This window comes from Mobula hypostoma, chromosome 29 (genome assembly GCF_963921235.1).
Source record: "Mobula hypostoma chromosome 29, sMobHyp1.1, whole genome shotgun sequence".
Taxonomy (NCBI): Eukaryota; Metazoa; Chordata; class Chondrichthyes; order Myliobatiformes; family Myliobatidae; genus Mobula; species Mobula hypostoma.
Genome location: NC_086125.1, coordinates 8859259 through 8882465, shown reverse-complemented (window position 1 = coordinate 8882465; position 23207 = coordinate 8859259). Strand labels below are relative to the sequence as shown.

Below are 23207 nucleotides of genomic sequence, written 5' to 3'. Positions count from 1 at the left end.
CTACAGCACAATACAGGCGCTTTGGCCCACAAAGTTATGCTGAACATGACCCTACCTTAGAAATTACTAGGCTTACCTATAGCCCTCTATTTTTCTAAGCTCCGTGCACCTATCCAAAAGTCTCTTAAAAGACCCTATCGTATCTGCCTCCACCACCGTTGCCGGCAGCCTATTTGACACATTCACCACTCTCTGCATAAAAAAACCTACCTCTGACATCTCTTCTGAACCTACTCCGCAGCACCTTAAACTTCTGTCCTCTTGTGGCAACCAATTGAGCCCTGGGAAAAAGCCTCTGACTATCAACACAATCAATGACTCTCATCATCTTATACACCACTATCAGGTCACCTCTCATCCTCCGTCGCTCCAAGGAGAAAAGGCTGAGTTCACTCAACCTATTCTCATAAGGCATGCTCCCCAATCCAGGCAGGAGTCTAAGATCAGAGGACACAGCCTCAGAATAGAGAGAATGAGATGAGGAAGAATTTCCTTCGCCAGAGAGTGGTGAATCTGTGGAATTTGTTGCTAAAGGAAGCTGTGGAAGCCAAGTCATTGGTTATATTTAAGACAAAGGTTGATAGATTATTGCTTAGTCAGGGCATGAAGGAATACGGGGAGAAGACAGGAGATTGGGGCCGATAGGGAAATAGATCAGCCATGATGGAATAGTGGAGTAGACTCCATGGTCCAAATGGCCGAATTCTGCTCCTATAACTTATGGTGGCTCTCTGTTCAATGTCAATTCGGACTCATGTTTATGAATCTCTTGCTCTACTTCCTGCTCTCTAACCTTTATCTGATCTTTTCGCTTCTTTTCTTCTCACTCACCACCTATCAATTTTATTTTCAAAAACTGTTAACTTTCTCTTTTTTCCTCTCTTTCTCCCTCTCTGGTTTTCTCTTGTTCTTCATCTCTAAGTGTGTCACTGTCTCAGTTTTTTCCCCACTCTCACTGTGCTGGTTGCTCTCTCTCTTTCTGGTTTGTTTAAACTGTCAAGGGGTGTGGCTAAGTTTCAAGCAGTATTCTTTTGAATCACCATCAGAGAGCAATCGCAATTGCAAATTGCGATTGGAGCTTTCCATCCGGTTATTACTCCGATTCTCTGACACACAGTTCACATGCATTTAGCAACTTGCATGTTCTGAGCACAGCAAGGATAATGAATTTCCTGTGCTGGAGATTTCCTGTGCAGGACAACAGCAACGAGCACGGACCGTTGAAGTACTCGTCAGATAAGGTAATTAGGTCACTAACTCTTTTCACACTATGAAGCATTAGGGAAGGGTAGAGATTGAGGACAGGTGGGGAAATGATAGGAGACATTGTGGAGGGGCAGTGTGGTGGCCATTAAGGCACAAGGGAGGGATATGAATCAAAGAAAAGTACAAGGCAGAGAAAGCCAGGGCCACTGGAGAACATTAGGAGAAGGACAGAGGTCAAGCCACTGAGAAGCTGGGCAAGACCAAGGAGGCTGATGCATTGTGAAGGGGTAGAGGTTAAGGCAGAGAAAAGGTTGAGGGTACTTGGGAAGGCACAGAGGTGGACAGCACTGGGAGGATGAGACATCAAGGATACAGGTGAAAGTCAGAGCAGAACAGAAGTTCGGGACATGAGGGAAAAGCCTGATGGCATTGGAGAAGGCGGAGGTCAAGTATATACAGAGATTAAGAGGTTAAGGCTGAAGAAACATGGGAGGGGCTAAGGTCAGAGACACAGAAAAGGTCGAGGGCACGGGCTGGGGTGTAATAGCTTTTGTCACAGGGAGGGCAACCCTTTTAAATTTGGGAGGGGCAGAGGCTGCAAACACAAGGTAAAGGCTGAGGGTACTGGAGAGACAGAGATAAAAATTTCCTGATCTAAGTCTGGGGACATATTTAAAAAAAAGATTCAACGGCACAAAGGGAACTATGATTATTGACATCTTAATATAACATTATTCCCAATAATCTTAATTGGGAGAATTGTTGGAGATGTAAGCTGATGCACTGGTTATATTGGGCTCCATCCCATGTGTTTAAAGGTAGTGAGACTTTCCAAAACTTCTTCAAATCTGGAAAGATTTCATTAAATTAGCAAGTAACAGATATTGCTTCTTTATTTAGAAGCAGAGGTGATAGGAATCAGGAAACTGCAGGGTAGTAAACCCTACATCAGTTAAAGGGTAAACGTCAGTAGCGTTTGCTTATTCATTGTAGCAGGGGATTTAGAAAAACTCAAGGCAATTATGCAGAGCCAAATGGTACTGTGAAGGTGAAATCATGTTTAAACAATCTATTGAAATTCTTTGACCATGTGTCATGAATGAAGTGGAACTACTGGAAATAGCATGCTAAACATTTCCAGAAGGTATCTGACAAAAGAATTAAAAGCTCATGGACCTAACATATCAGCATCAATGCAAAATTTTTACCCAACAAGAAATAGGGAGTAAGCATAAACAGGTCTTTTAATTGTGTGGCTTAGGGATTTATGCTGTGGCCTTAGCTCTTTGCAGTCTGGTACGTAGAACAGTATAGCACAGGAGTAGGCCTCTTCACTATATTGTTATGCCAGACTAATAAAACTAGCAATTAAACACCGAACTAAACTAGCCACACACATCAAAGTTGCTGGTGAACGCAGCAGGCCAGGCAGCATCTCTAGGAAGAGGTACAGTCGACGTTTCGGGCTGAGACCCTTCGTCAGGACTAACTGAAGGAAGAACTAGCAAGAAATTTGAAAGTGGGAGGGGGAGGGGAGATCCAAAATGATAGGATCCCTTTTGCCTATACAATATCCATATCCTTCCATTTTCTGTACAGTCATGCGGCTGTCTAAAAGCCTTTTAAATCACTTCTATTGTATTTGTTTTCACTACCGTTCCTGGCAGTGCATTTCACTCATCCACCACTCTGTGCAAAAAAAAATCTTGACGTGCACATCTCCTCTGAACTTACCTCTCTCAACTTAAAAGCAGACCCTGTGGTATTGGGCATTTTCATCGTTGGAAAATGATGCCCGTGGTCCACACTATTGATGCCTCTCATAACCTTAGAAACTCCTACCGGGTCTCTTTTCAGTCTCTGCTGTTCCACAGAACACAATCCAAGTTTGTCCAATCTCCCTTTATAGGACATGCCCTCTAATCCAGGCAACATCCTGGGAAACCGTTTCTGTACCCTCCCCAAAACTATCGCATCCTTCCTCTAAAGGGGTAGCCACAAGTCAATGCAATTCTTCAAATGTGGCCTAGGTCTGGTTTTATAAAGCTACTGCATAGCTTGAACTCAATGTCTCAACTAGTAAAGACACGCATGTCATATGCCTTCTTTACCACCCTATCAAACTGTGCAGCACTTTCAGGGAGCTGGGAACTTGAACCCCAAGATCCCTTTATACATTAACACTGCTAAGGGTCCTGCCATTAACAGTGTACTTCCCTTTAAATTTCATCTCCCAAAGTGCAATATCTCACACCTGGCTGGATTAAACTTTATCTGCCATTTGCATCTGCAGGTGGTCTATATCCCAATGTATCCTTTGTCAATCCTGTACAATTTTCAAAATAACACCGATCTTTGTATTACTTGCAAAAATGTTAACCCACCAATCCACGTTTTCGTCCTAGTTATTTATAAATATCACAAACAGCAAGGTCCCAGTAGAGGTCGCTGCAGAACACATCCAGTCACGGAGCTCCAATTTATAGAAAATGAATTTCAATGAGGCACCAAGTGCATGCTTGTTTAATATATTGAGAGACACAACGAGAGATAGGAAATCAAATTATGAAGAGAACCTAAAGAGACTAGAAGTGGATATGGATAGGTTAAATGATTAGCAAATCACATGTCTTATGTTTCAAGGAACGCTGTGTGCAGTTTTCAAAGTTCAGAGTTAAACTATTATCAAAGTATATATACGTCACCATATACAACCCGGAGATTCATTTTGTTGAGGGCATACTCAGTAAATCCATAATAGAATAATAATCACTGAAAGACTAAAGACTTAGATGTTCAACCAGTGTGAAACAGACAACAAACTGTGCAAGTACAAAGAAATAAATGAAAATAATAAATAAATAAGCAATAAATATAGAGAACATGAGATGAAGAGTCCTTGAAAGTGAGTCCATAAGTTGTGGGAACAGTTCAATGATGGTACAAGTGAAGTTATCCCCTTTGGTTCAAGAGCCTGATGGTTGAGGGCTCATAGAGGGATCAGAAGTGGAGAGAGTGAGCAGTTTCAAATTCCTCGGTGTCAAGATCTCTGAGGATCTAACCTGGTCCCAACATATCGATGTAGTGATAAAGAAGACAAGACAGTGGCTAAACTTCATTAGGAGTTTGAAGAGATTTGGCATATCAACAAATACACTCAAAAACTTCTATAGATGTACCGTGGAGAGCGAGGACATTCTGACAGGCTGCATCACTGTCTGGGGACGGGGGGGTGGGCTACTGCACAGGACCGAAAGAAGCTGCAGAGGGTTGTAAATCTAGTCAGCTCCATCTTGGGTACTAGCCTACAAAGTACCCAGGACATCTTCAAGGAGCGGTGTCTCAGAAAGGCAGCGTCCATCATTAAGGACCTCCAGCACCCAGGGCATGCCCTTTTCTCACTGTTACCATCAGGTAGGAGATACAGAAGCCTGAAGGCACACACTCAGCGATTCAGGAACAGCTTCTTCCCCTCTGTCATCCAATTCCTAAATGAACATTGAACCCTTGGACACTACCTCACTTTTCTAATATATATTATTTCTGTTTTTGCATGATTTTTAATCTATTCAATATAGGTATACTGTAATTGATTTACTTATTTTTTATTATTATTTTTATTTTATTTTTTGCTTCTATATTATGTATTACATTGAACTGCTGCTGCTAAATTAAAAAATTTCACATCACATGCTGGTGATAATAAACCTGATTCTGATAACTGCTCCTGAATCTGGTAGTGTGAGGTCTGAGGCTCCAGTACCTTCTTCCTGACGGCAGCAGTGAGAACAGAGTATGTCCTGGATGCTGGGGTCTCTGTGATGGATACTGCTTTGCTGCAACAATGTTTCATGTAGACGTTCTCAATTGTGAGGTGGCCTGGGCCATATCTGCTATTTTTTGTAGGATTTTTTGTACAAGAGCATTAGTGTTCCCATTCCTGACTGTGATGCAGCCAGTCATTACACTTTCCACTACACACCTATAGAAGTTTGTCAAAGTTTTAGACATCACGTTAGATCTTCACAAATCTCTGTGCATACTTCGCAATTGTACTTACATACTGGGCCCAGGATGGGTCCTCCAAAATAATAACAAAGGAATTTAAAATTGCTTATCCTCTCCAACTCCGATGAGGACTGGCTCATGGACCTCTTGGTATTGCTGATATTGAGTAAATGGTTGTTGCTATGACACCACTCCGCCAGAATTTCAGTCTCCCTCCTAGAAAGCTGATTCATCACCATCTCTGATTTGGCCTATGACAGTGCTGTCATCAGCAAACTAAAAATATAGGATTGGAGTTGTGCTTAGCCACACAATCACAAGTATAAAGCAAGTAGAGTAGGAAGCTAAGCACACAGTCTTCTGGTGCACATTGCTGGTGGAGACCGTGGAGGAAATGTTGCCGCCAATCCAAACTGACTGGGGTCCGCAAGTGAGAAAATCGAAGATTCAATTGCACAAAGAGGTATTGAGGCCAAGGTCTTGAAGCTTATTGATTAATTTTGAGGGAATGATGGTACTAAATGCTGAGCTGTGGTTGATAAAGAGCATCCTGGGCAAGGCATGAAAAATGTGATAGGACTACAGTGGATGGTACTGAGATGGGGCGTTGATTTTGAAGATAGACTAGAGAAGCTATGACTGTTCCCCTGTAATGGAGGAGGGTAAGTGGGAATATGATTGAGGATAATAAAGTTATGTGGCGTATACATAGGGTAGACAGCAGAAAACCTTTCCCTGCATCAGAGGTAGACAAACGAGAGAGAGAGAGTGTGAGAGTGTGAGAGAGAGATCCTTTTTTCCCCAAGAGTGGTTGAAGCAGCACTTAGGAAATCTCCAAATGAGCATTTGAATTGCTTAGGCATTGAAGGGTATGGAACTATTATTGGACGATGGGATTTGTGCAGCATGGTGACCACTGGGAAGCAAGCATGTAGTAGGCTGAATGGCCTGATTTTATGCTGTATATCTCTATGATTCAACGTTAAAGACAAGAAAGAACACTATTAGAACAAAAAGTCTGTTCTGTTCACAGTGATTAATGTGGTCATAGTATTTCTTACTCTAGTGATTAAGGTTGTGCCTCCTGTAGATACTACCAGTGGTGGGGAGGGATGTGCTCATGATGTATTTGGCAAAGTCCACTGGTCTCTGCAAGTTCTTATGCTCCTGCACATTTGAATTGCTGTGCTGGACCATGATGCAACCAGGTGGGACACTTTCTACAATACATCTGTAGACGTTTGTTAGAGTGTTTGGTGACAAGCTCGACCTCTTTAACCTGTTTAGAAAAACGTTAAGACACTGCTGTACGTTTCATGTGACTGCTTCTATGTGCAAGCTCAGACAGGTCATCTAATATGTTAACACCCAGGAACTTAAGACTGCTGACTCTCTCCACCATGAATCCCCCATAATTGCTAGGGAACTGAATATGAAAGAGGAACGCTTTAGTTATTCATTTGGTACTAATACAAACAGTCGAGATTTACTAAGCTGATACCCAGCAAGAATGGGTTGTGGTATGAAGAAAGGCAGGACAACTGAGGCTTTTGTATGCAAGTACAGGTGCACATTCCTTTATCTGAAATTCTGAAATCCAAAAAGCTCCGAAAACCAAAGTTTTTCTCGCCAACAGCTGGCGTCACTCAGGTGTGATGTGACAGCACTGGCAGACGCCGCCAGACGTCAGTTGTAGCTCAGCGCTCGTACTGGTTACACCTGCATTTGCTGTTCGCTGATATTTTGTGTTCACTGCTGACTGTGTTTAATTTCACTGTGAAAATGTCAAAAAGAGCTGCAGATACACCTATGGGTAACAATGATTAAAAGAGAAGGAAGCATCTAACATTATCAATAACGCAGAAAGTGGAGTTATTGCAGAAGCTTGATCGTGGTGTGTCTGCGCGGCATCTTACTGAAGAAAATAGTGTCGGAACTACCACTGTTTATGATTTAAATAAACAGAAAGACAAGTTACTGAAGTTTTATAGTGACAGTGACAGTGACGTTCTACATTTATTCCAATAAGTCATTTACCCTGTGTTTGATTCAGTTCATTTGAAGCTGTATATTTTTATGTTTTATTGAATGTTTTTGTTAGAAATAAAATTTTTTCTTGTCATTATTCCCTAAACAATACAGTATAACAACTACTTACATAGCATTTACATTGTATTAGGTATTGTAAGTAATCTAGAGATGATTTAAAGTATATGGGAGGACGTGTGTAGGTTTGGTGCGCCGCCGGGTCCTAAAGTCCACTACACTGAAACAGATTAAATAAGGGACTTGAGCATACGTGTTTTTTAGTATCGGGTGGGGGGGGTCTGAAATCTGAAAAATTCTGAATTCCGAAATGCAACTGTCCCCAAGGATTTCGGATAAGGGATTGTGGACCTGTACTTAGTGAAACGTACAAATTCTTGAGGGAGGATCTAGAATTAGGGTCCACTGTTTAAAAATAAGACAGGGATGAGGCAATCTTTTCTTCTCTCAGTTGCTCATGGGTCTTTGATGCTGCCTTCTTCAAAGGCTGGTGGAAATACTTCGGATATTTCTAAGTAGAGGTAGATTCTCAATAAGACAGGGCATGAATGATTACTGTTTGTGGGCAGGAAGGTGCAATTAGAGTTATCATTCGATCAAGTGAATTAAAAAAATGGCAATTAATCCTGCAATTAGATTTAAGCACATTGTAAAACTATGCAGTAGCAACATTTTCTTGGATCAAGTAAAATTAAGTGCCTTTATCTTTAAGAACTTAGAGTGGAGTGAAAAGCAAGTGTGGGAGATAGTGAAAAGGTGGGGAGGAAAAGCCATTGAGGAGAGAGGGTTATTGATTGGCCGGAGATCTCACAGTGTATCAATTTTATTCCACACAGTTAGTCAAAGCAGGCAAGTTTAACAGAGAATAGGTTCTTAAATTTTCCCTCTCCACAGAATCATGAGTTGGACCTAAGGTTTGTTACCAGCTGTTCTGAGTGTTAGTAATTCACGTTCAGGCTACACAAGAAAGACTGCAGAGCTGAATATCTGGAGCATCACAGAGAAATAAAATGCTGGAGGTTTATGTAAGTCTGGCCTTTCACTTCCACCTGAGTTAAAAATGGGCAGAAAGAATCAAAGGTGGTGTGGTCAGCAGCCCTTCTGTCTTTAGGGGTGGGAGGTGGGTAAGTTCCACAAGTGTCCACCCTCAGATAATGATACAATCATTAGGGATGTTAGGGATGAGATTACAGCGTACCTGGAAGCACATGACAAGATAGGCCAAAGCTGGCATGGTTTCCTGAAAGGAAAATCCTGCCTGACTAGCCTACTGCAATTTTTTGAGGAAATTACAAGCAGGGTAGACAAAGGAGATGCGGTATATGGGGTGTATTTGGATTTTCAGAAGGCCTTTGACAAGGTGCCGCACATGAGGCTGCTTAGCAAGATAAGAGCCCATAGAATTACAGGGGAGTTACTAGCATAAGTGGAGCTTTGGCAGATCGGCAGAGAACAGAGAGTGGGAATAAAGTGATCTTATTCTGGCTGGCTGCTGGTTACCAGTGGAGTTCCACGGGGGTCGGTGTTGGGACCGCTGCTTTTTACAATGTATGTCAATGATTTGGACTACGATAGTAATGGATTTGTGGCTAAATTTGCCGATGATACAACAATAGGTGGAGGAGCAGGTAGTGTTGAGGAAACAGAGAACCTGCAGAGAGACTTAGATAGTTTAGGGGAACGGGCAAAGAAGTGGCAAATGAAATACAATGTTGGAAAGTGTGTGGTCATGCACTTTGGGGGAAGAAATAAATGGGCAGACCATTATTTAGATGGGGAGAGAATTCAAAATGCAGAGACACAAAGGGGCTTGGGAGTCCTTGTGCAAGATACCCTAAAGGTTAACCTGCAGGTTGAGTCAGTGGTGCAGAAGGCAAATGTAATGTTGGCATTCATTTCTAGAGGTACAGAATATAAGAGCAGGGATGTGATGTTGGGGCTCTATAAGACACTCGTGAGACCACCCTTGGAGTATTGTGTGCAGATTTGGGCTCCTTAGATTAGAAAGGATATACTGACATTGGAGAGGGTTCAGGGAAGATTCATGAGAATGATTCCAGGAATGAAAGGATTACCGTATCAGGAATGTCTGGCAGTTCTTGGGCTCTATTCCCTACAGTTCAGGAGAATGAGGGAGGATCTCATAGAAACATTGTGAATGTTAAAAGGCCTGAACAGATTAGATATGGCAAAGTTATTTCCTATGGTAGGGGCGACTAGGACGAGAGGGCACGACTTCAGGATAGAAGGACGCCCATTTAGAACAGAGGTGCGGAGAAATTACTTTAGTCAATCAGAGGGTGCTAAATCTGTGGAATTTGTTGCCACGCGCGGTTGTGGAGGACAAGTCATTGGGTGTATTTAAGGCAGAGATAGATAGGCTCTTAATTAGCCGGGGCATCAAAGGGTACGGGGAGAAGGCAGGGGAGTGAGGATGACTGGAAGAATTGGATCAGCTCATGATCGAATGGTGGAGCAGATTTGATGGTCCGAATGGCCTACTTCTGTTCCTATATCGTATGGTCTCATGATCTAAACAGTGTCTCAAAATTTTCCAGAATAGGGTGCATACGTTGGCTGGGGGATGGTTACTTTGTCTGACTAATGTCATTTAACGCATTACCTGGAGGAGTGAGGGATCAGTGCAGGGTGCAGTGAAAGACTCGTTCTGATGTGTAGCTTGAGCTCAGACAGATCATTTGTCAGTTGGTTAAATCACTCGTAGAAATTTCCTGTCAGCATCTACAGTAGGTATCCTCAAAATAATAAAATCATATTACATGTTTGGCCCATCTCACCTACAATATATAATCTCTTCTGAAGAGGTCGTAACTTAGTGCTACTTCCCCGCATTCTCTCCCACCTTTTACGTTGTTCTCCAGTTTTCCTTTGAAAGTTACTAAAGGCAGTGTGGAAATTCTAAATACAACCTTTAATTGGGTGAGAGGGTGGAGCCAGGGGCTAGAGGACTGATTATAAGCATTACGTCCTTGAATAATATTAGAAACAGGATCAGGTTCATATTGGTCAGCCAACGAACTAGTGATATAATTTATTCTTTGTGGTCAGTAAGCAAGTGAGTGATGTAAGTTAAGTATTTGTTGACTAGCCACAGCTGAAGTCTATAGAGGCCTTGTCCTCCTGGAAGTGAGTGACTAGTGCAATGGCAGCTCTTACTGACAGAAGGGAAAGCAGTAAAGGACTTAGTAGTCACTGATTCCAGGTGGCACTGTACACCTCTTGTGGCTTGAAAGAGAGCTGCAACTCATACAATGGGATGTCAGTTTAAAGAACACAGGTACGACACTTCCAGCCAATTCATTACCAGTTCTCTAGAGTTTTGTCTCCCTCTCCTAAATGTAATGATATGTTCTGGAGTATATTTCATGCCTGAATCTTATTTTTATTAATGTGTAATTCTGACCGGTGAGTTTGAACTTGCAATATCTAACTCAACCACACTCTGTCTCCACCTGCTGTCAGCACCATTCATATACATAGTTGTTAGTGTTCAGGATCAGCAAGCTCTTTCTCTAAGCCAGAGTTTCTCAACTGGAACTAACTATCATGGCCCACACCAGGGATGTGACTTGTGCTCTCAGGAATATGGGAAAGTGTATTTTACTGTCCAGACGATTACCAAAACCTTGAGAGTCACTACTTTTGCAGTGGTCTGTGTAACGCTAGTTTTAATTTTTTTCCCCTCAACAGGTGATGCATAGCACCATAAGAATAATTTGTAAGCTGCTATTGATTATAACAGTACTGAATCAACACAGCAACCAGACAGGTAATAACTGTGATTCTTTGACCTCTAGATCCCTGTTCAAGAACATCAACCCTATGAACTGTTATAATGTGTCTATAGTACTTCTAAGCAACAAAGAGTGTTGAATTATGTGAAGGACGGATAAATCTTGACTGGAAGCTATAAGATGTTGATGTGACATGATTTGGGTCAACACAGGACAGAATTCAACATCAGTGTGAAGTAAGGTGAAAGCAATAACTGGGAGTAACACTGTAAAAGAACTTAATGCTAGATAATGGAAGTGGGATTTAAAGGGAACAGCTTCACAGAGCATTCAAAGCAATACCGATAAAGCTGTGAAACCAGTTAATGGAATTCTAATTCTAATCCAAATGTCTTGCAGTATAGAATATATAGAATATAGAACATAGCATAGTACAGCACAGTACAGGCCCTTTAGCCCACAATGTTGTGCTGACCCTCAAACCCTGCCTCCCATATACCCCCCCCCACCTTAAATTCCTCCATATACCTGTCTAGTAGTCACTTAAACTTCATTAGTGTATCTGCCTCCACCACTGACTCAGGCAGTGCATTCCACGCACCAACCACTCTGAGGAAAAAACCTTCCTCTAATATCCCCCTTGAACTTCCCACCCCTTACCTTAAAGCCATGTCCTCTTGTATTGAGCAGTGGTGCCCTGGGGAAGGGGCACTGGCTGTCCACTCTATCTAGTCCTCTTAATATCTTGTACACCTCTATCATGTCTCCTCTCATCCTCCTTCTCTCCAAAGAGTAAAGCCCTAGCTCCCTTAATCTCTGATCATAATCCAAACTCTCTAAACCAGGAAGCATCCTGGTAAATCTCCTCTGTACATTTTCCAATGCTTCCACATCCTTCCTATAGTGAGGCGACCAGAACTGGACACAGTACTCCAAGCGTGGCCTAACCAGAGTTTTATAGAGCTGCATCATTACCTCGCGACTCTTAAACTCTATCCCTCGACTTATGAAAGCTAACACCCCATAAGCTTTCTTAACTACCCTATCCACCTGTGAGACAACTTTCAGAGATCTGTGGACATGTACCCCAAGATCCCTCTGCTCCTCCACACTACCAAGTATCCTGCCATTTACTTTGTACTCTGCCTTGGAGTTTGTCCTTCCAAAGTGTACCACCTCACACTTCTCCGGGTTGAACTCCATCTACCACTTCTCAGCCCACTTCTGCATCCTATCAATGTCTCTCTGCAATCTTTGACAATCCTCTACACTATCTACAACACCACCAACCTTTGTGTTGTCTGCAAACTTGCCAACCCATCCTTCTACCCCCACATCCAGGTCGTTAATAAAAATCACAAAAAGTAGAGGTCCCAGAACAGATTCTTGAGGGACACCACTAGTCACAACCCTCCAATCCGAATGTACTCCCTCCACCACGACCCTCTGCCTTCTGCAGGCAAGCCAATTCTGAATCCACCTGGCCAAACTTCCATGGATCCCATGCTTTCTGACTTTCTGAATAAGCCTACCATGTGGAACCTTGTCAAATGCCTTACCAAAATCCATGTAGGTCACAACCACTGCACTACCCTCATTATATGCCTGGTCACCTCCTCAAAGAAATCTATCAGGCTTGTTAGACATGATCTGCCCTTCACAAAGCCATGCTGACTGTCCCTGATCAGACCATGATCCTCTAAATGCCCACAGATCCTATATCTGAGAATCTTTTCTAACATCTTTCCCACCACAGACGTAAGGCTCACTGGTTTACAATTACCCGGACTATCCCTACTACCTTTTTTGAACAAGGGGACAACATTTGCCTCCCTCCAGTCCTCCGGTACCATACCCGTGGACGAGGACATAAAGATCCTAGGCAGAGGCTCAGCAATCTCTTCCCTTGCCTCGTGGAGCAGCCTGGGGGATATTCCGTCAGGCCCCGGGGACTTATCCGTCCTAATGTATTTTAACAACTCCAACACCTCCTCTCCCTGAATATCAACATACTCCAGAACATCAACCTCACTCATATTGTCCTCACCGTCATCAAGTTCCCTCTCATTGGTGAATACCGAAGAGAAGTATTCATCGAGGACCTCGCTCACTTCCACAGCCTCCAGGTACATCTTCCCACCTTTATCTCTAATCGGTCCTACCTTCACTCGTGTCATCCTTTTGTTCCTCACATAATTGAAGAATGCCTTGGGGTTTTCCTTTACCCTACTCGCCAAGGCCTTCTCATGCCCCCTTCTTGCTCTTCTCAGCCCCTTCTTAAGCTCCTTTCTTGCTACCCTATATTCCTCAATAGACCCATCTGATCCTTGCTTCCTAAACCTCATGTATGCTGCCTTCTTCCACCTGACTAGATTTTCCACCTCACTTGTCACCCATGGCTCCTTCACCCTACCATTTTTTATCTTCCTCACCGGGACAAATTTATCCCTAACATCCTGCAAGAGATCTCTAAACATCGACCACATGTCCATAGTATATTTCCCTGCAAAAACATCATCCCAATTCACACCTGCAAGTTCTAGCCTTATAGCTTCATAATTTGCCCTTCCCCAATTAAAAATTTTCCTGTCCTCTCTGATTCTATCCTTTTCCATGATAATGCTAAAGGCCAGGGAGCAGTGGTCACTGTCCCCCAGATGCTCACCCACTGAGAGATCTGTGACCTGACCCAGTTCATTACCTAATACTAGATCTAGTATGGCATTCCCCCTAGTTGGCCTGTCAACATACTGTGACAGGAATCCGTCCTGGACGCACTTAAAAACTCTGCCCCATCTAAACCCTTGGAATTAATCAGGTGCCAATCAATATTAGGGAAGTTAAAGTCACCCATGATAACAACCCTGTTATTTTTGCACCTTTCCAAAAGTTGTCTCCCAATCTGCTCCTCGGTATCTCTGCTGCTACCAGGGGGCCTATAGAATACCCCCAATAGAGTAACTGCTCTCTTCCTGTTCCTGACTTCCACCCATACTGACTCAAAAGAGGATCCTGCTACATTACCCACCCTTTCTGTAGCTGTAATAGTATCCCTGACCAGTAATGCCACCCCTCCTCCCCTTTCCACCCCTCTCTATCCCTTTTAAAGCACTGAAATCCAGGAATATTGAGAATCCATTCCTGCCCTGGTGCCAGCCAAGTCTCTGTAATGGCCACTACATCATAATTCCATGTATGTATCCAAGCTGTCAGTTCATCACTTTTGTTCCTGATGCTTCTTGCATTGAAGTACACGCACTTTTGCCCTTCTGCCTTACTACCTTTACACCCTTTATTCTGCTTCTCTTTCCTCAAAGCCTCTCTATATGTTAGAGGGTTTACTCCATGCATTTCTTTCACTGTTCTATTGCTTTGGGTCCCATCCCCCTTGCAAATTAGTTTAAACCCTCCCGAACCATGCTAGCAAACCTACCTGCAAGGATATTGCTCCCCCTCGAGTCCAGGTGCAACCCATCCAATCTGTATGGGTCCCACCTTCCCCAGAAGATAAGAGGCAATAATGATCCTGTGGGAAGACTTATCTGGGACCAGTTAGTGTGCTGTGGGCAAACAACACATTAAGGCTCTGATATTTCAACAAATTTATTGATATGTCTTCATATTTGAGAAAACATGATACAGATCTGGTGAGGGTTTAAACTTCTGAAAGGACAAAAAAATTTTAAATGGTGGGGTATAAGGATATATTAGACTACAGAAAGTATTGATCAGCTGGAATACTAGGACAGAGCCATGGAATTTAATGTTGCTAAGTATAAGGTAGGAGCTCACATAAAGGCAGTGCATGCACAAAGAATGGCAGTGTCCTAAGAAAATATTGAGGAAGAGAGGGGCCTTAGGATGCAAGTCCAGATCCCTGAAGATGAAAACACTGGTAAATAAGGTATTAAGGAAACAAACAGGATGTTAACCTTCATTGATCAAGACATTGGACTAAGTGAACATAACCTAAGTGAGATCACATTTGGGGTACTATGAACAAATTTAGTCACCAAAGAATAATAAGGATGTGATTGCTCTGGAGAGGGTTCAGAGGAGATTTCCCAGGATATTGTCTGTGAGAGAGTGGATATGATGGGTTTGCTTTCCTTGCAGCACAGAAGGCCAAAGAGGGACCCGAATGAGGTGGACAAAATTATGAAAGGATCTATGGGAAAGATCAAGGGCTGGAGAAGAAAGAGGAGAGTGGACAGTAGGAGAAAGGGACCCCGGGGGATTTTGGAATGCACTACCATTGATGGAGATAGAGAATCTCATAATTTTTAAAAAGTGTCTACAGAATTGCTTGAATCAGCAAAGTATAGAAGGTTGTGGTAAATGGGATTAGTACAGATGGAACATTGGTGATCAGCATGGGCATGGTGGGCTGAAGGCTTTTTTCTGTGTTGTACAACACTATGTCTCTGTCATGTAGGATCTTTTACAATGGTGCCAATTCCTTAAACTAATCCCATTTCTTTTGTTTTCTTAACCAGAAGTCAGTTCAACTCTGAGTTAGATCATTATATTTGCAAGATATTATTAACCATGGGATATTTTTGATTCAGGCTGCATTGGTGATTAAACTGTTTCTCAATGCCTGTGTAATTTTCGATAGGGATACTTCTGAAAGCTCTGATCTCCAGGAACTGCAGTCTCCCTGGCACTTTAATCACAAGTCATTGAGTGTGATCAGTATCAAACCGGGCAATGCCTTCTCCATTCAACCTCCTGAAATGCCACAGTCTGCTGTTACATCCATTGTCCTGGACCAATGTCACAGTCACCGTCAGCCATTTACTGCCCGATGAGTCAATTTGATTAGTAAGATTGGTCAGGATGTTTGATTAAGGCTTGAGCCTTGATGAAAGGCAAGATCTAGTATTCCAGACTGATTGACCAACTGTCCTTCTGTTCCAAGATAGCAGGGATAACCTTAAGGACATCCAGAACAATAGTCAAGTAGTTACATTACAAAGATCCAGAAAAATGAGTTCAAATCTCACTGCAATATCAAGGGATTTAAATTCCATTAATTAAGCATGTCAGGCAGGAAGCTACGTCAAGATCGTATGTAAAATTAGACTCAAAGAGAAGCTGGTGAACACTCCCATCCCACAAGAAAACTTCACCCTCACTCTTTCCTTGTTACTTGTATCTCAAGATTTACTCTGCTTCAGACTGGACAAGGACTCAGGGGTGAATTGTACCTGGAGCCCAAGTCGTAACACTTTGACCACCACTGAGTACATCTTCTATTTGGAGGAGGAGGACAGGTACGTTTTGCCTTTGTATCACAACTTAATCTTCCGTCAGAATTCTGTCAAATATTACCCTGCCCTTACAATCACACCACATATTCCAGACTGATACTCCACCATGGTACTCAGTTTAACATCTCATCCCTGAAGTTGGAGGTTCTGCCTTTAGGGATGAGAAGTTAAACTGAGGACCCATCTACCCTCTCAGGGCAGAGATATCATTGGATCCTTGGGCTAATTCTCAAGGAAATGATTAAAGAGAGTTATTGGTCATTAATCTAGAATGAAACTTAAGATTCCAGAAATTAAATTAACACTTCATCAAGGCATGTATTTCCTAGTTAGGGGTGATCCAATTAAAGATTTCAAGATATTGAGGGGAATTGATCGGAAGAAAGATATTATTTTCATCTACTGTCAGGATTATTACTAGGGGGCATACTCTAACAAATAGATACCAGCCTTTCAAAAGTGAAGGGAGGACACAATTTATTTTTTATTTATGAGATACAGCACAGAGAAGGCCCGTCAGCCCTTTGTGCCACACTGCCAGCAACCTCCAATTTAATCCTAGCTTAATCATGCAACAATTTACAATGACCAATTGACTTACCAACCGGTATGCCTTTGGACTGTGGGAGGAAACCAGAGCACCCAGAAGGAACCCATGTGGTCACAGGGAGGATATGCAAATTCCTTACAGGCAGCGGGAATTGAACCCAGGTCACTGGTACTGTAAAGCGTTGTGCTTATCGCTGCACTACCATGCTGCCCCAAATCTGCAAGCATAGGATAGGGCAGATGGCTCAGAACTTTCCCCCACTGCCAAAAACTGTTGTGTAAGGTTCTTCGTAACTTGCCACCAATGATCAAGGGCCAGGGATCTGTGCACAGTGACCATTAATAAATCAAAGAGCCAGTACCTGTAATTAAGGACCAAGGATCACTGATGTGAACGAGGATCTGTAACAGTGATGTGACCAGGGACCTAGATCTGCATTGTTAGTGTCAAAGTAAATGCAAGCTAGCAAAACTGATTGATGACTTTCTCTTTGTTTCCACTACAGTAATAAGCCACTTAATGTGAAAACCAACTTACCTTCGGTGACCCTGGAAAGGAAGGCCCTCTCTGCAGGGAAACGCTACAATGCCTGGGTGGAGGCCCATAATACACGGTTATCATCTTTCGAATTCATCATTGAAGATATAGGTGTGTGATATTCTGAGGGTCAACATTTTCATAAGATACCATGTTTTTTTTTGTGAAACTGAATGATAGGGTATCAGTAACGTGTAAATTTGTATGACAACCCTATGAGGGAATGTGGCCTGACATGAGTGCAAATGAGTGAGGGCTTCAGTAAGGGAATTACACAGCACAGGACTTTGGTATCTGAAGGCATGGATGTGAAAGGTGGAGAGATTAGAATCAGAATCAGGTTTATAATCACTGGCGTATGTCGTGAAATTGTTTTTTTTGGCAGCAGTACAGTGCAATACTTAATAAAAAAACTACAAATTACAATAAGAAACATATATCAAAAATAAATTAAATGTAGTGCGAGAAACAGGGGAAAATAGCCAAGTAGTGTACATGGATTCATCGTTTATTCAGAAATCTGCTGGCAGAGGTGATGAAGCAGTTCCTTGAACACTGAGTAGGCATCTTCACGCTCCTGCACCACCTCCTTCATGATAGCAATGGGAAGGAGGCATGTCATGGGTGATGAGGTCCTTAATGATGGATGCCACCTTTATGAAGCATTACCTTTTAAAGGTATCCTCAAAGATGGGGAGACTAGTGCCCTTGATGGTGCCTGGCTGAGTTTCCAACTTTATACAGCTTTTACCAATCCTATACAGTGGCCCCTTCATACCAGTGACGCATCCAGTTAGAATGCTCCCCACAATACGTCTGTAGAAATTTGCTAGAGTTTTTGGTGACATATGAAATCTCCTCAAACTCCTAATGAAATATAGCTACAGTCATGTCTTCTTTGTAATTACATCAATATGTTGGTCTCAAGATAGATCTTCAGAGATGTTGACAGGAACTTGAAACCACTAACCCTTTCCACTGCTGGGTCCTCGATGAGGACTGTTGTGTGCTTCCTCGATTTCCCCTTCCTGAAGTCCACAAGCAATTCCTTGGTTTTAGTCATAGTCACAGTCATAGTCATACTTTATTGATCCCGGGGGAAATTGGTTTTCATTACAGTTGCACCATAAATAATTAAATAGTAATATGTAAATTATGCCAGGAAATAAGTCCAGGATCAGCTTATTGGCTCAGGGTGTCTGACCCTCCAAGGGAGGAGTTGTAAAGTTTGATGGCCACAGGCAGGAATGACTTCCTATGACGCTCAGTGTTGCATCTCGGTGGAATGAGTCTCTGGCTGAATGTACTCCTGTGCCCAACCAGTACATTATGTAGTGGATGGGAGACATTGTCCAAGTTGGCATGCAACTTGGACAGCATCCTCTTTTCAGACACCACTGTCAGAGAGTCCAGTTCCATCCCCACAACATCACTGGCCTTACGAATGAGTTTGTTGATTCTGTTGGTGTCTGCTACCCTCAGCCTGCTGCCCCAGCACACAACAGCAAACATGATCGCACTGGCCACCACAGACTCATAGAACATCCTCAGCATCGTCCGGCAGATGTTAAAGGACCTCAGTCTCCTCAGGAAATAGAGACAGCTCTGACCCTTCTTGTAGACAGCCTCTTAATGGCAATGAGTGTAAGGCTGTTGTTGTTGAAAAGGCTGGTTTATCTCACCTCTGTATGCCTCCTCATCACCATCTAAAATTCAGGGATAATTAAATTCACTGATGCTCAAGAAGCCACCGTGGAAAGAAAAAAAAAATGTGGGATGCAAGTTCAGAGGAAGTAACAAAAGGAAGTGTTGTTCCAGAGGGTTTGAATAGAAGTTTTAAGAAAGCCTTGTTTAATTGATAGCTGGTATAATTCAAAGAATACAGAATGATGGATTAACAAGATTTAACACAAGTAAAAACACATGTAACAGGATTTGGGTTAAGCTGAAGTCTAAACAAAATGTAAAATGGAAAAGCTGAATGGCTGGGAACGATCAAGTCTAAAGATAATAAAGGCAAACAAAAAACAGATGTGGCCAATAACTCAACCCAGTTTTACATTCCACACATTAGCTTATCCAGGACAGTCATGAAAGACAAATGTATCAGTTCAGGAATGGAGTTTATGATAGTGACCATTGATGTTAAGCTGGCTAACAGTTTTACGGACTCTGACTTTGATTGGATTATGATTCTAAAGGCAGCGCCTTGCGCTGGGATACAGTTCCATTGACTTTTGATATTGCAGTGTTCACCGAGCTTGGCAATTAGTTTGCAGACATTTCATCACCAGTCGAGGTGACATCCTGAGTGCGCAGTTGTTGGTGTTTCTCTCCGACAGTGCCCTTGTTTATATAGCCCCACCTTCAATTGCCTCAGTCCTGATTGGCTACTCCTTCAGTTGACCTTTGAACTCTACTGGTTCGCATTTATTTGTCTCTTAAGGGTTTGTAGATGGTGTCTATTTCTATGTTTGTTTACCGTGTTACTTGTGTTAAATCTTGTTAATCCATCATTCTGTATTCTTTGAATTATACCAGCTATCAATTAAACAAGGCTTTCTTAAAACTTCTATTCAAACCCTCTGGAACAACACTTACTTCTGTTACTTCCTCTGAATGAAGAGAACCATGCTTCTAAGAATTCTCAAGCCTGCTTTATGTTTGCCTGTGCCAGAACCTCTGCGGTGTCACGGTTAAAGTAATGTGCTTCTTGGTCTTCTTGCAGCTGGATTATAATTTTAACAGGTACTGACGTGTACTCAGTACAGTTCCGTGGACAACGTCACCAGAGTACAAAGTCACAGGCGCTAAGCATCTACTCCACGATCTCTGTCTACACTTCTCACTGCCTCGGTAAAGTAGCCAACATAACCAAAGACCTCGTCCCCACCCCGAACATTTTCTCTTCTCACCCTATCCCATGGGGCAGGGATATTAAAGCCTGAAAGCACATACATCAGGTTCAAGGACAGCTTCTATCCTGATATTATAATGGTTACGGTTCCACAGACACAATTCTCACTGAGCTGCAGTCTCACAGACACTGATACATATTGGGATACAGATCCACAGGAACCGACACTTATTGCAAGTTGCACAGATATTAATTGTACACACTGCCATGCACACATTCACTGCACAGCATTGTTTATTGGGCTGGAATTCTAACTGTTGTCCTTTCTTTCATTCTGCCTGTAGATAGCAGCATCTGCTGCAGACTGCCCTCAGAAGCTGCTGTAACTCAGTAAGTGATTCTTTCAAGGATTGTTCAAACTACTGAATGCTGTGTTTTGTTCTTGCTTTAGTGAAGCCCTATCCTCCAGCTAATGTGTCTGCCGTAGCTGCACTGGATGATCCGACAATAATTATGATAGAGTGGACAAAACCCACCAACCTCGACCTGTCAGCTAATTTCCAGTTTGAGCTGCAGTACAGATTGGCAGGCCAGAAAAATTGGACTGAGGTAAGTCGGTTTCTGGCCCGGGCACTTCAGCATTTGATGGTAGTGAACCTCAGGCTGGTCTCCCTCACAGTGAGTGGTGAGGGATGCAACAATACACATGGGGTAAGAATGATTGTTCGCCTCTCATCAGCAATGTTTCTGGCAAGCTTATTGCTCCCAACAAATAACTAAACCTATCAATCCAAGTGAAGGGTAATGACAGACTGATTTCATGCCCATGTCCATAAACGATGGGTAGGAAAGGTTTGATCCAGGATCTGTATACATGAATGGCGAGTCACAAAAATGTGATTTGGAGTTTGTGTTCATGAGTGGCTGGTGGGAGTGCTCAGATTAGGGGTCTATGTTTACAAGTGATGGGTCAGAGAGATCTGATCTTGAGTCTCCCTTCATGAGTGTTGAGTCCAAGTGCTTTGAACTACAGTCCATGTATAGGACATGGTAAAATTGAACTGATGTAGAGTCTATGCCCATCAGTAGCAGGAAGGAGTGGTTTAATCTGGAGCCATTGTTCATGCTCAGAAGCTTTGGATCAGAGCACTCTGTTTCACGTTCTGTATTCAGGAGTGTTGGATTGGAGTGGGATGATCTGGAATCTATGTTCATTTATGGTGGCAAGATATGATTTTATTTGGGCCTGTCTTCAATGGGGTAAGACAGGTCTGATTAGGGCTTTGTGTACATGAGTCATGGGCACCTCCTGACACCCAAATCTGTTCCAACATCCACATGTCATAGTCAGGAATATGACGAAATACTTTCCACATGTGGACAACTGCAGCTGCACCAACTCATCAGAAGTTCTGCACTATCCAGGGCAAAATATCTTCTTTGATTGGCATTTTATCCACCATCTTACACATCCACTCACTACAGCATTGGCACACTGTGGAAGTGTACTTCGTACACTTGTAGAGAAATGCACAAAATACATTTCCATTACCTTTCATTTCCATCATCTGAAGTGGACGTCGCTAGTGAGCCTTGTATTTGTTGTCTATCTTTAATACCTTCGCATTGCTTGCTAACCCATTTCTAAGGGCAATTAAAAAGTAAAGTACAACAATGGGTAAGATATCATTCATAGACTACATCAAGTGAGATGGTCTTCCCCAAATATCATTAGTCAGCTAATTATTCCAGAAGTACTACTCAAAGCATAATTTTTACTATTAAGAACAAGGTTCAAAGTAAATGTATTAATAAAGTATGTACATGTTACCAAATACTATCTTAAGATTCATTCAGTGGGTACATGGAATCACTGTCACCCGCTAGTTCCCCTACAAGTTGTACACCAATTTGGTTTTGAAGTATGTTGTAAGCTTGGTTTAAACCCCTTAAGTGCCCATCAGCAGCACAACACTTTCATCCCACAGACTTCAGCAGTTCAAGAAAGAAACTCAAGAAAAATTGGGAATAGGTGACAATTGTTGGCTAATAGCTGCAATAAGTAATAATAAAAGCCAGTGATTTCTCCTTTGGTGCCTCTCTTAATAGTGTGTCAAGTGCCTACTAGAAAAAGGAATCTCTCTGACCACAGCACTAATGGAAGAAAGTCCAAAAATGAGGAGACTCTTGCTTTCTCTGAAACGTAGTTAACTAATTACTCTTTTTGTTAAAGGTTTCACATGATGAAATTGAAGTCCAAGCAATAAGTTACTGTCTGGAAGAACTACAAACATTTACATGGTATGAATTCCGTATCCGATGCGGACGAGATGGAGAGACAAACAAAAAACTGTGGAGTAATTGGAGTTCAGTGATCAGAGCCAGGACCCGAGAGGCCAGTAAGTGGGAACCACTTCCTCAGTGTAACATCAAGCACAACCATCCGGTTGGTGATGATATACCCAACACACCTCATCATAATATGGATATACCTAACATCCAGCATTGAAACACTCCAAAATATATCCCAAACCCTTCTTCACAGTAACTTCCTACCCCAGGAGTTTCCAACCTGGGGTCCATGGACCCTTCAGAAAATGGTAAGGATCCATGACATAAAAAAGTGTGGGAACTCCAGTCCTACGATATGTACTGAGTACCATTCACTGAAGTGTCCCAGTACATTTTACGATAACATTGTGTACTGTATATATAGTACTTTCACTTGTTTCCCTTTTCCCACAACAGACGTTACCTCTTCAAAGAACTCCGATAAATATGTTAAATGTGACCAGATCCCATACACCTGATTGGACCCTTGTATAATATACCATACATTCCTTACTTCAACTTTCCATGGAGTTACCCCACGTCATGGAAACACTCCAAACTGTACACCACTCTCCTTGCTGTAACATTCTCTGGTATTCCATACCAGTCAAGGAAACTCTATTCTGTACTCCATGCTCCTCACT

The 23207-nt window shown here is 42.4% G+C and overlaps 1 protein-coding gene across 2 annotated transcripts in view; it reads left to right on the top strand.

Moving 5' to 3' along the window:
- Window positions 1–1083: 1083 nt before the first annotated feature.
- LOC134339327 (interleukin-12 receptor subunit beta-2-like) overlaps window positions 1084–23207 on the top strand; it is a 68500-nt gene continuing 46376 nt past the window's right edge. Inside the window, exons 1-6 of one of the 2 annotated variants that reach the window (XM_063035732.1) lie at window positions 1084–1241; window positions 10972–11050; window positions 16180–16291; window positions 17344–17486; window positions 20684–20841; window positions 22466–22631. In XM_063035732.1, coding sequence (XP_062891802.1) covers window positions 1164–1241; window positions 10972–11050; window positions 16180–16291; window positions 17344–17486; window positions 20684–20841; window positions 22466–22631 — 736 coding nt within the window. In that variant the 5' untranslated portion in view covers window positions 1084–1163. Of the gene's footprint in view, window positions 1242–10971; window positions 11051–16179; window positions 16292–17343; window positions 17487–20103; window positions 20842–22465; window positions 22632–23207 lie in introns of those variants that run through there. The other variant, XM_063035733.1, reaches the window with a different exon arrangement.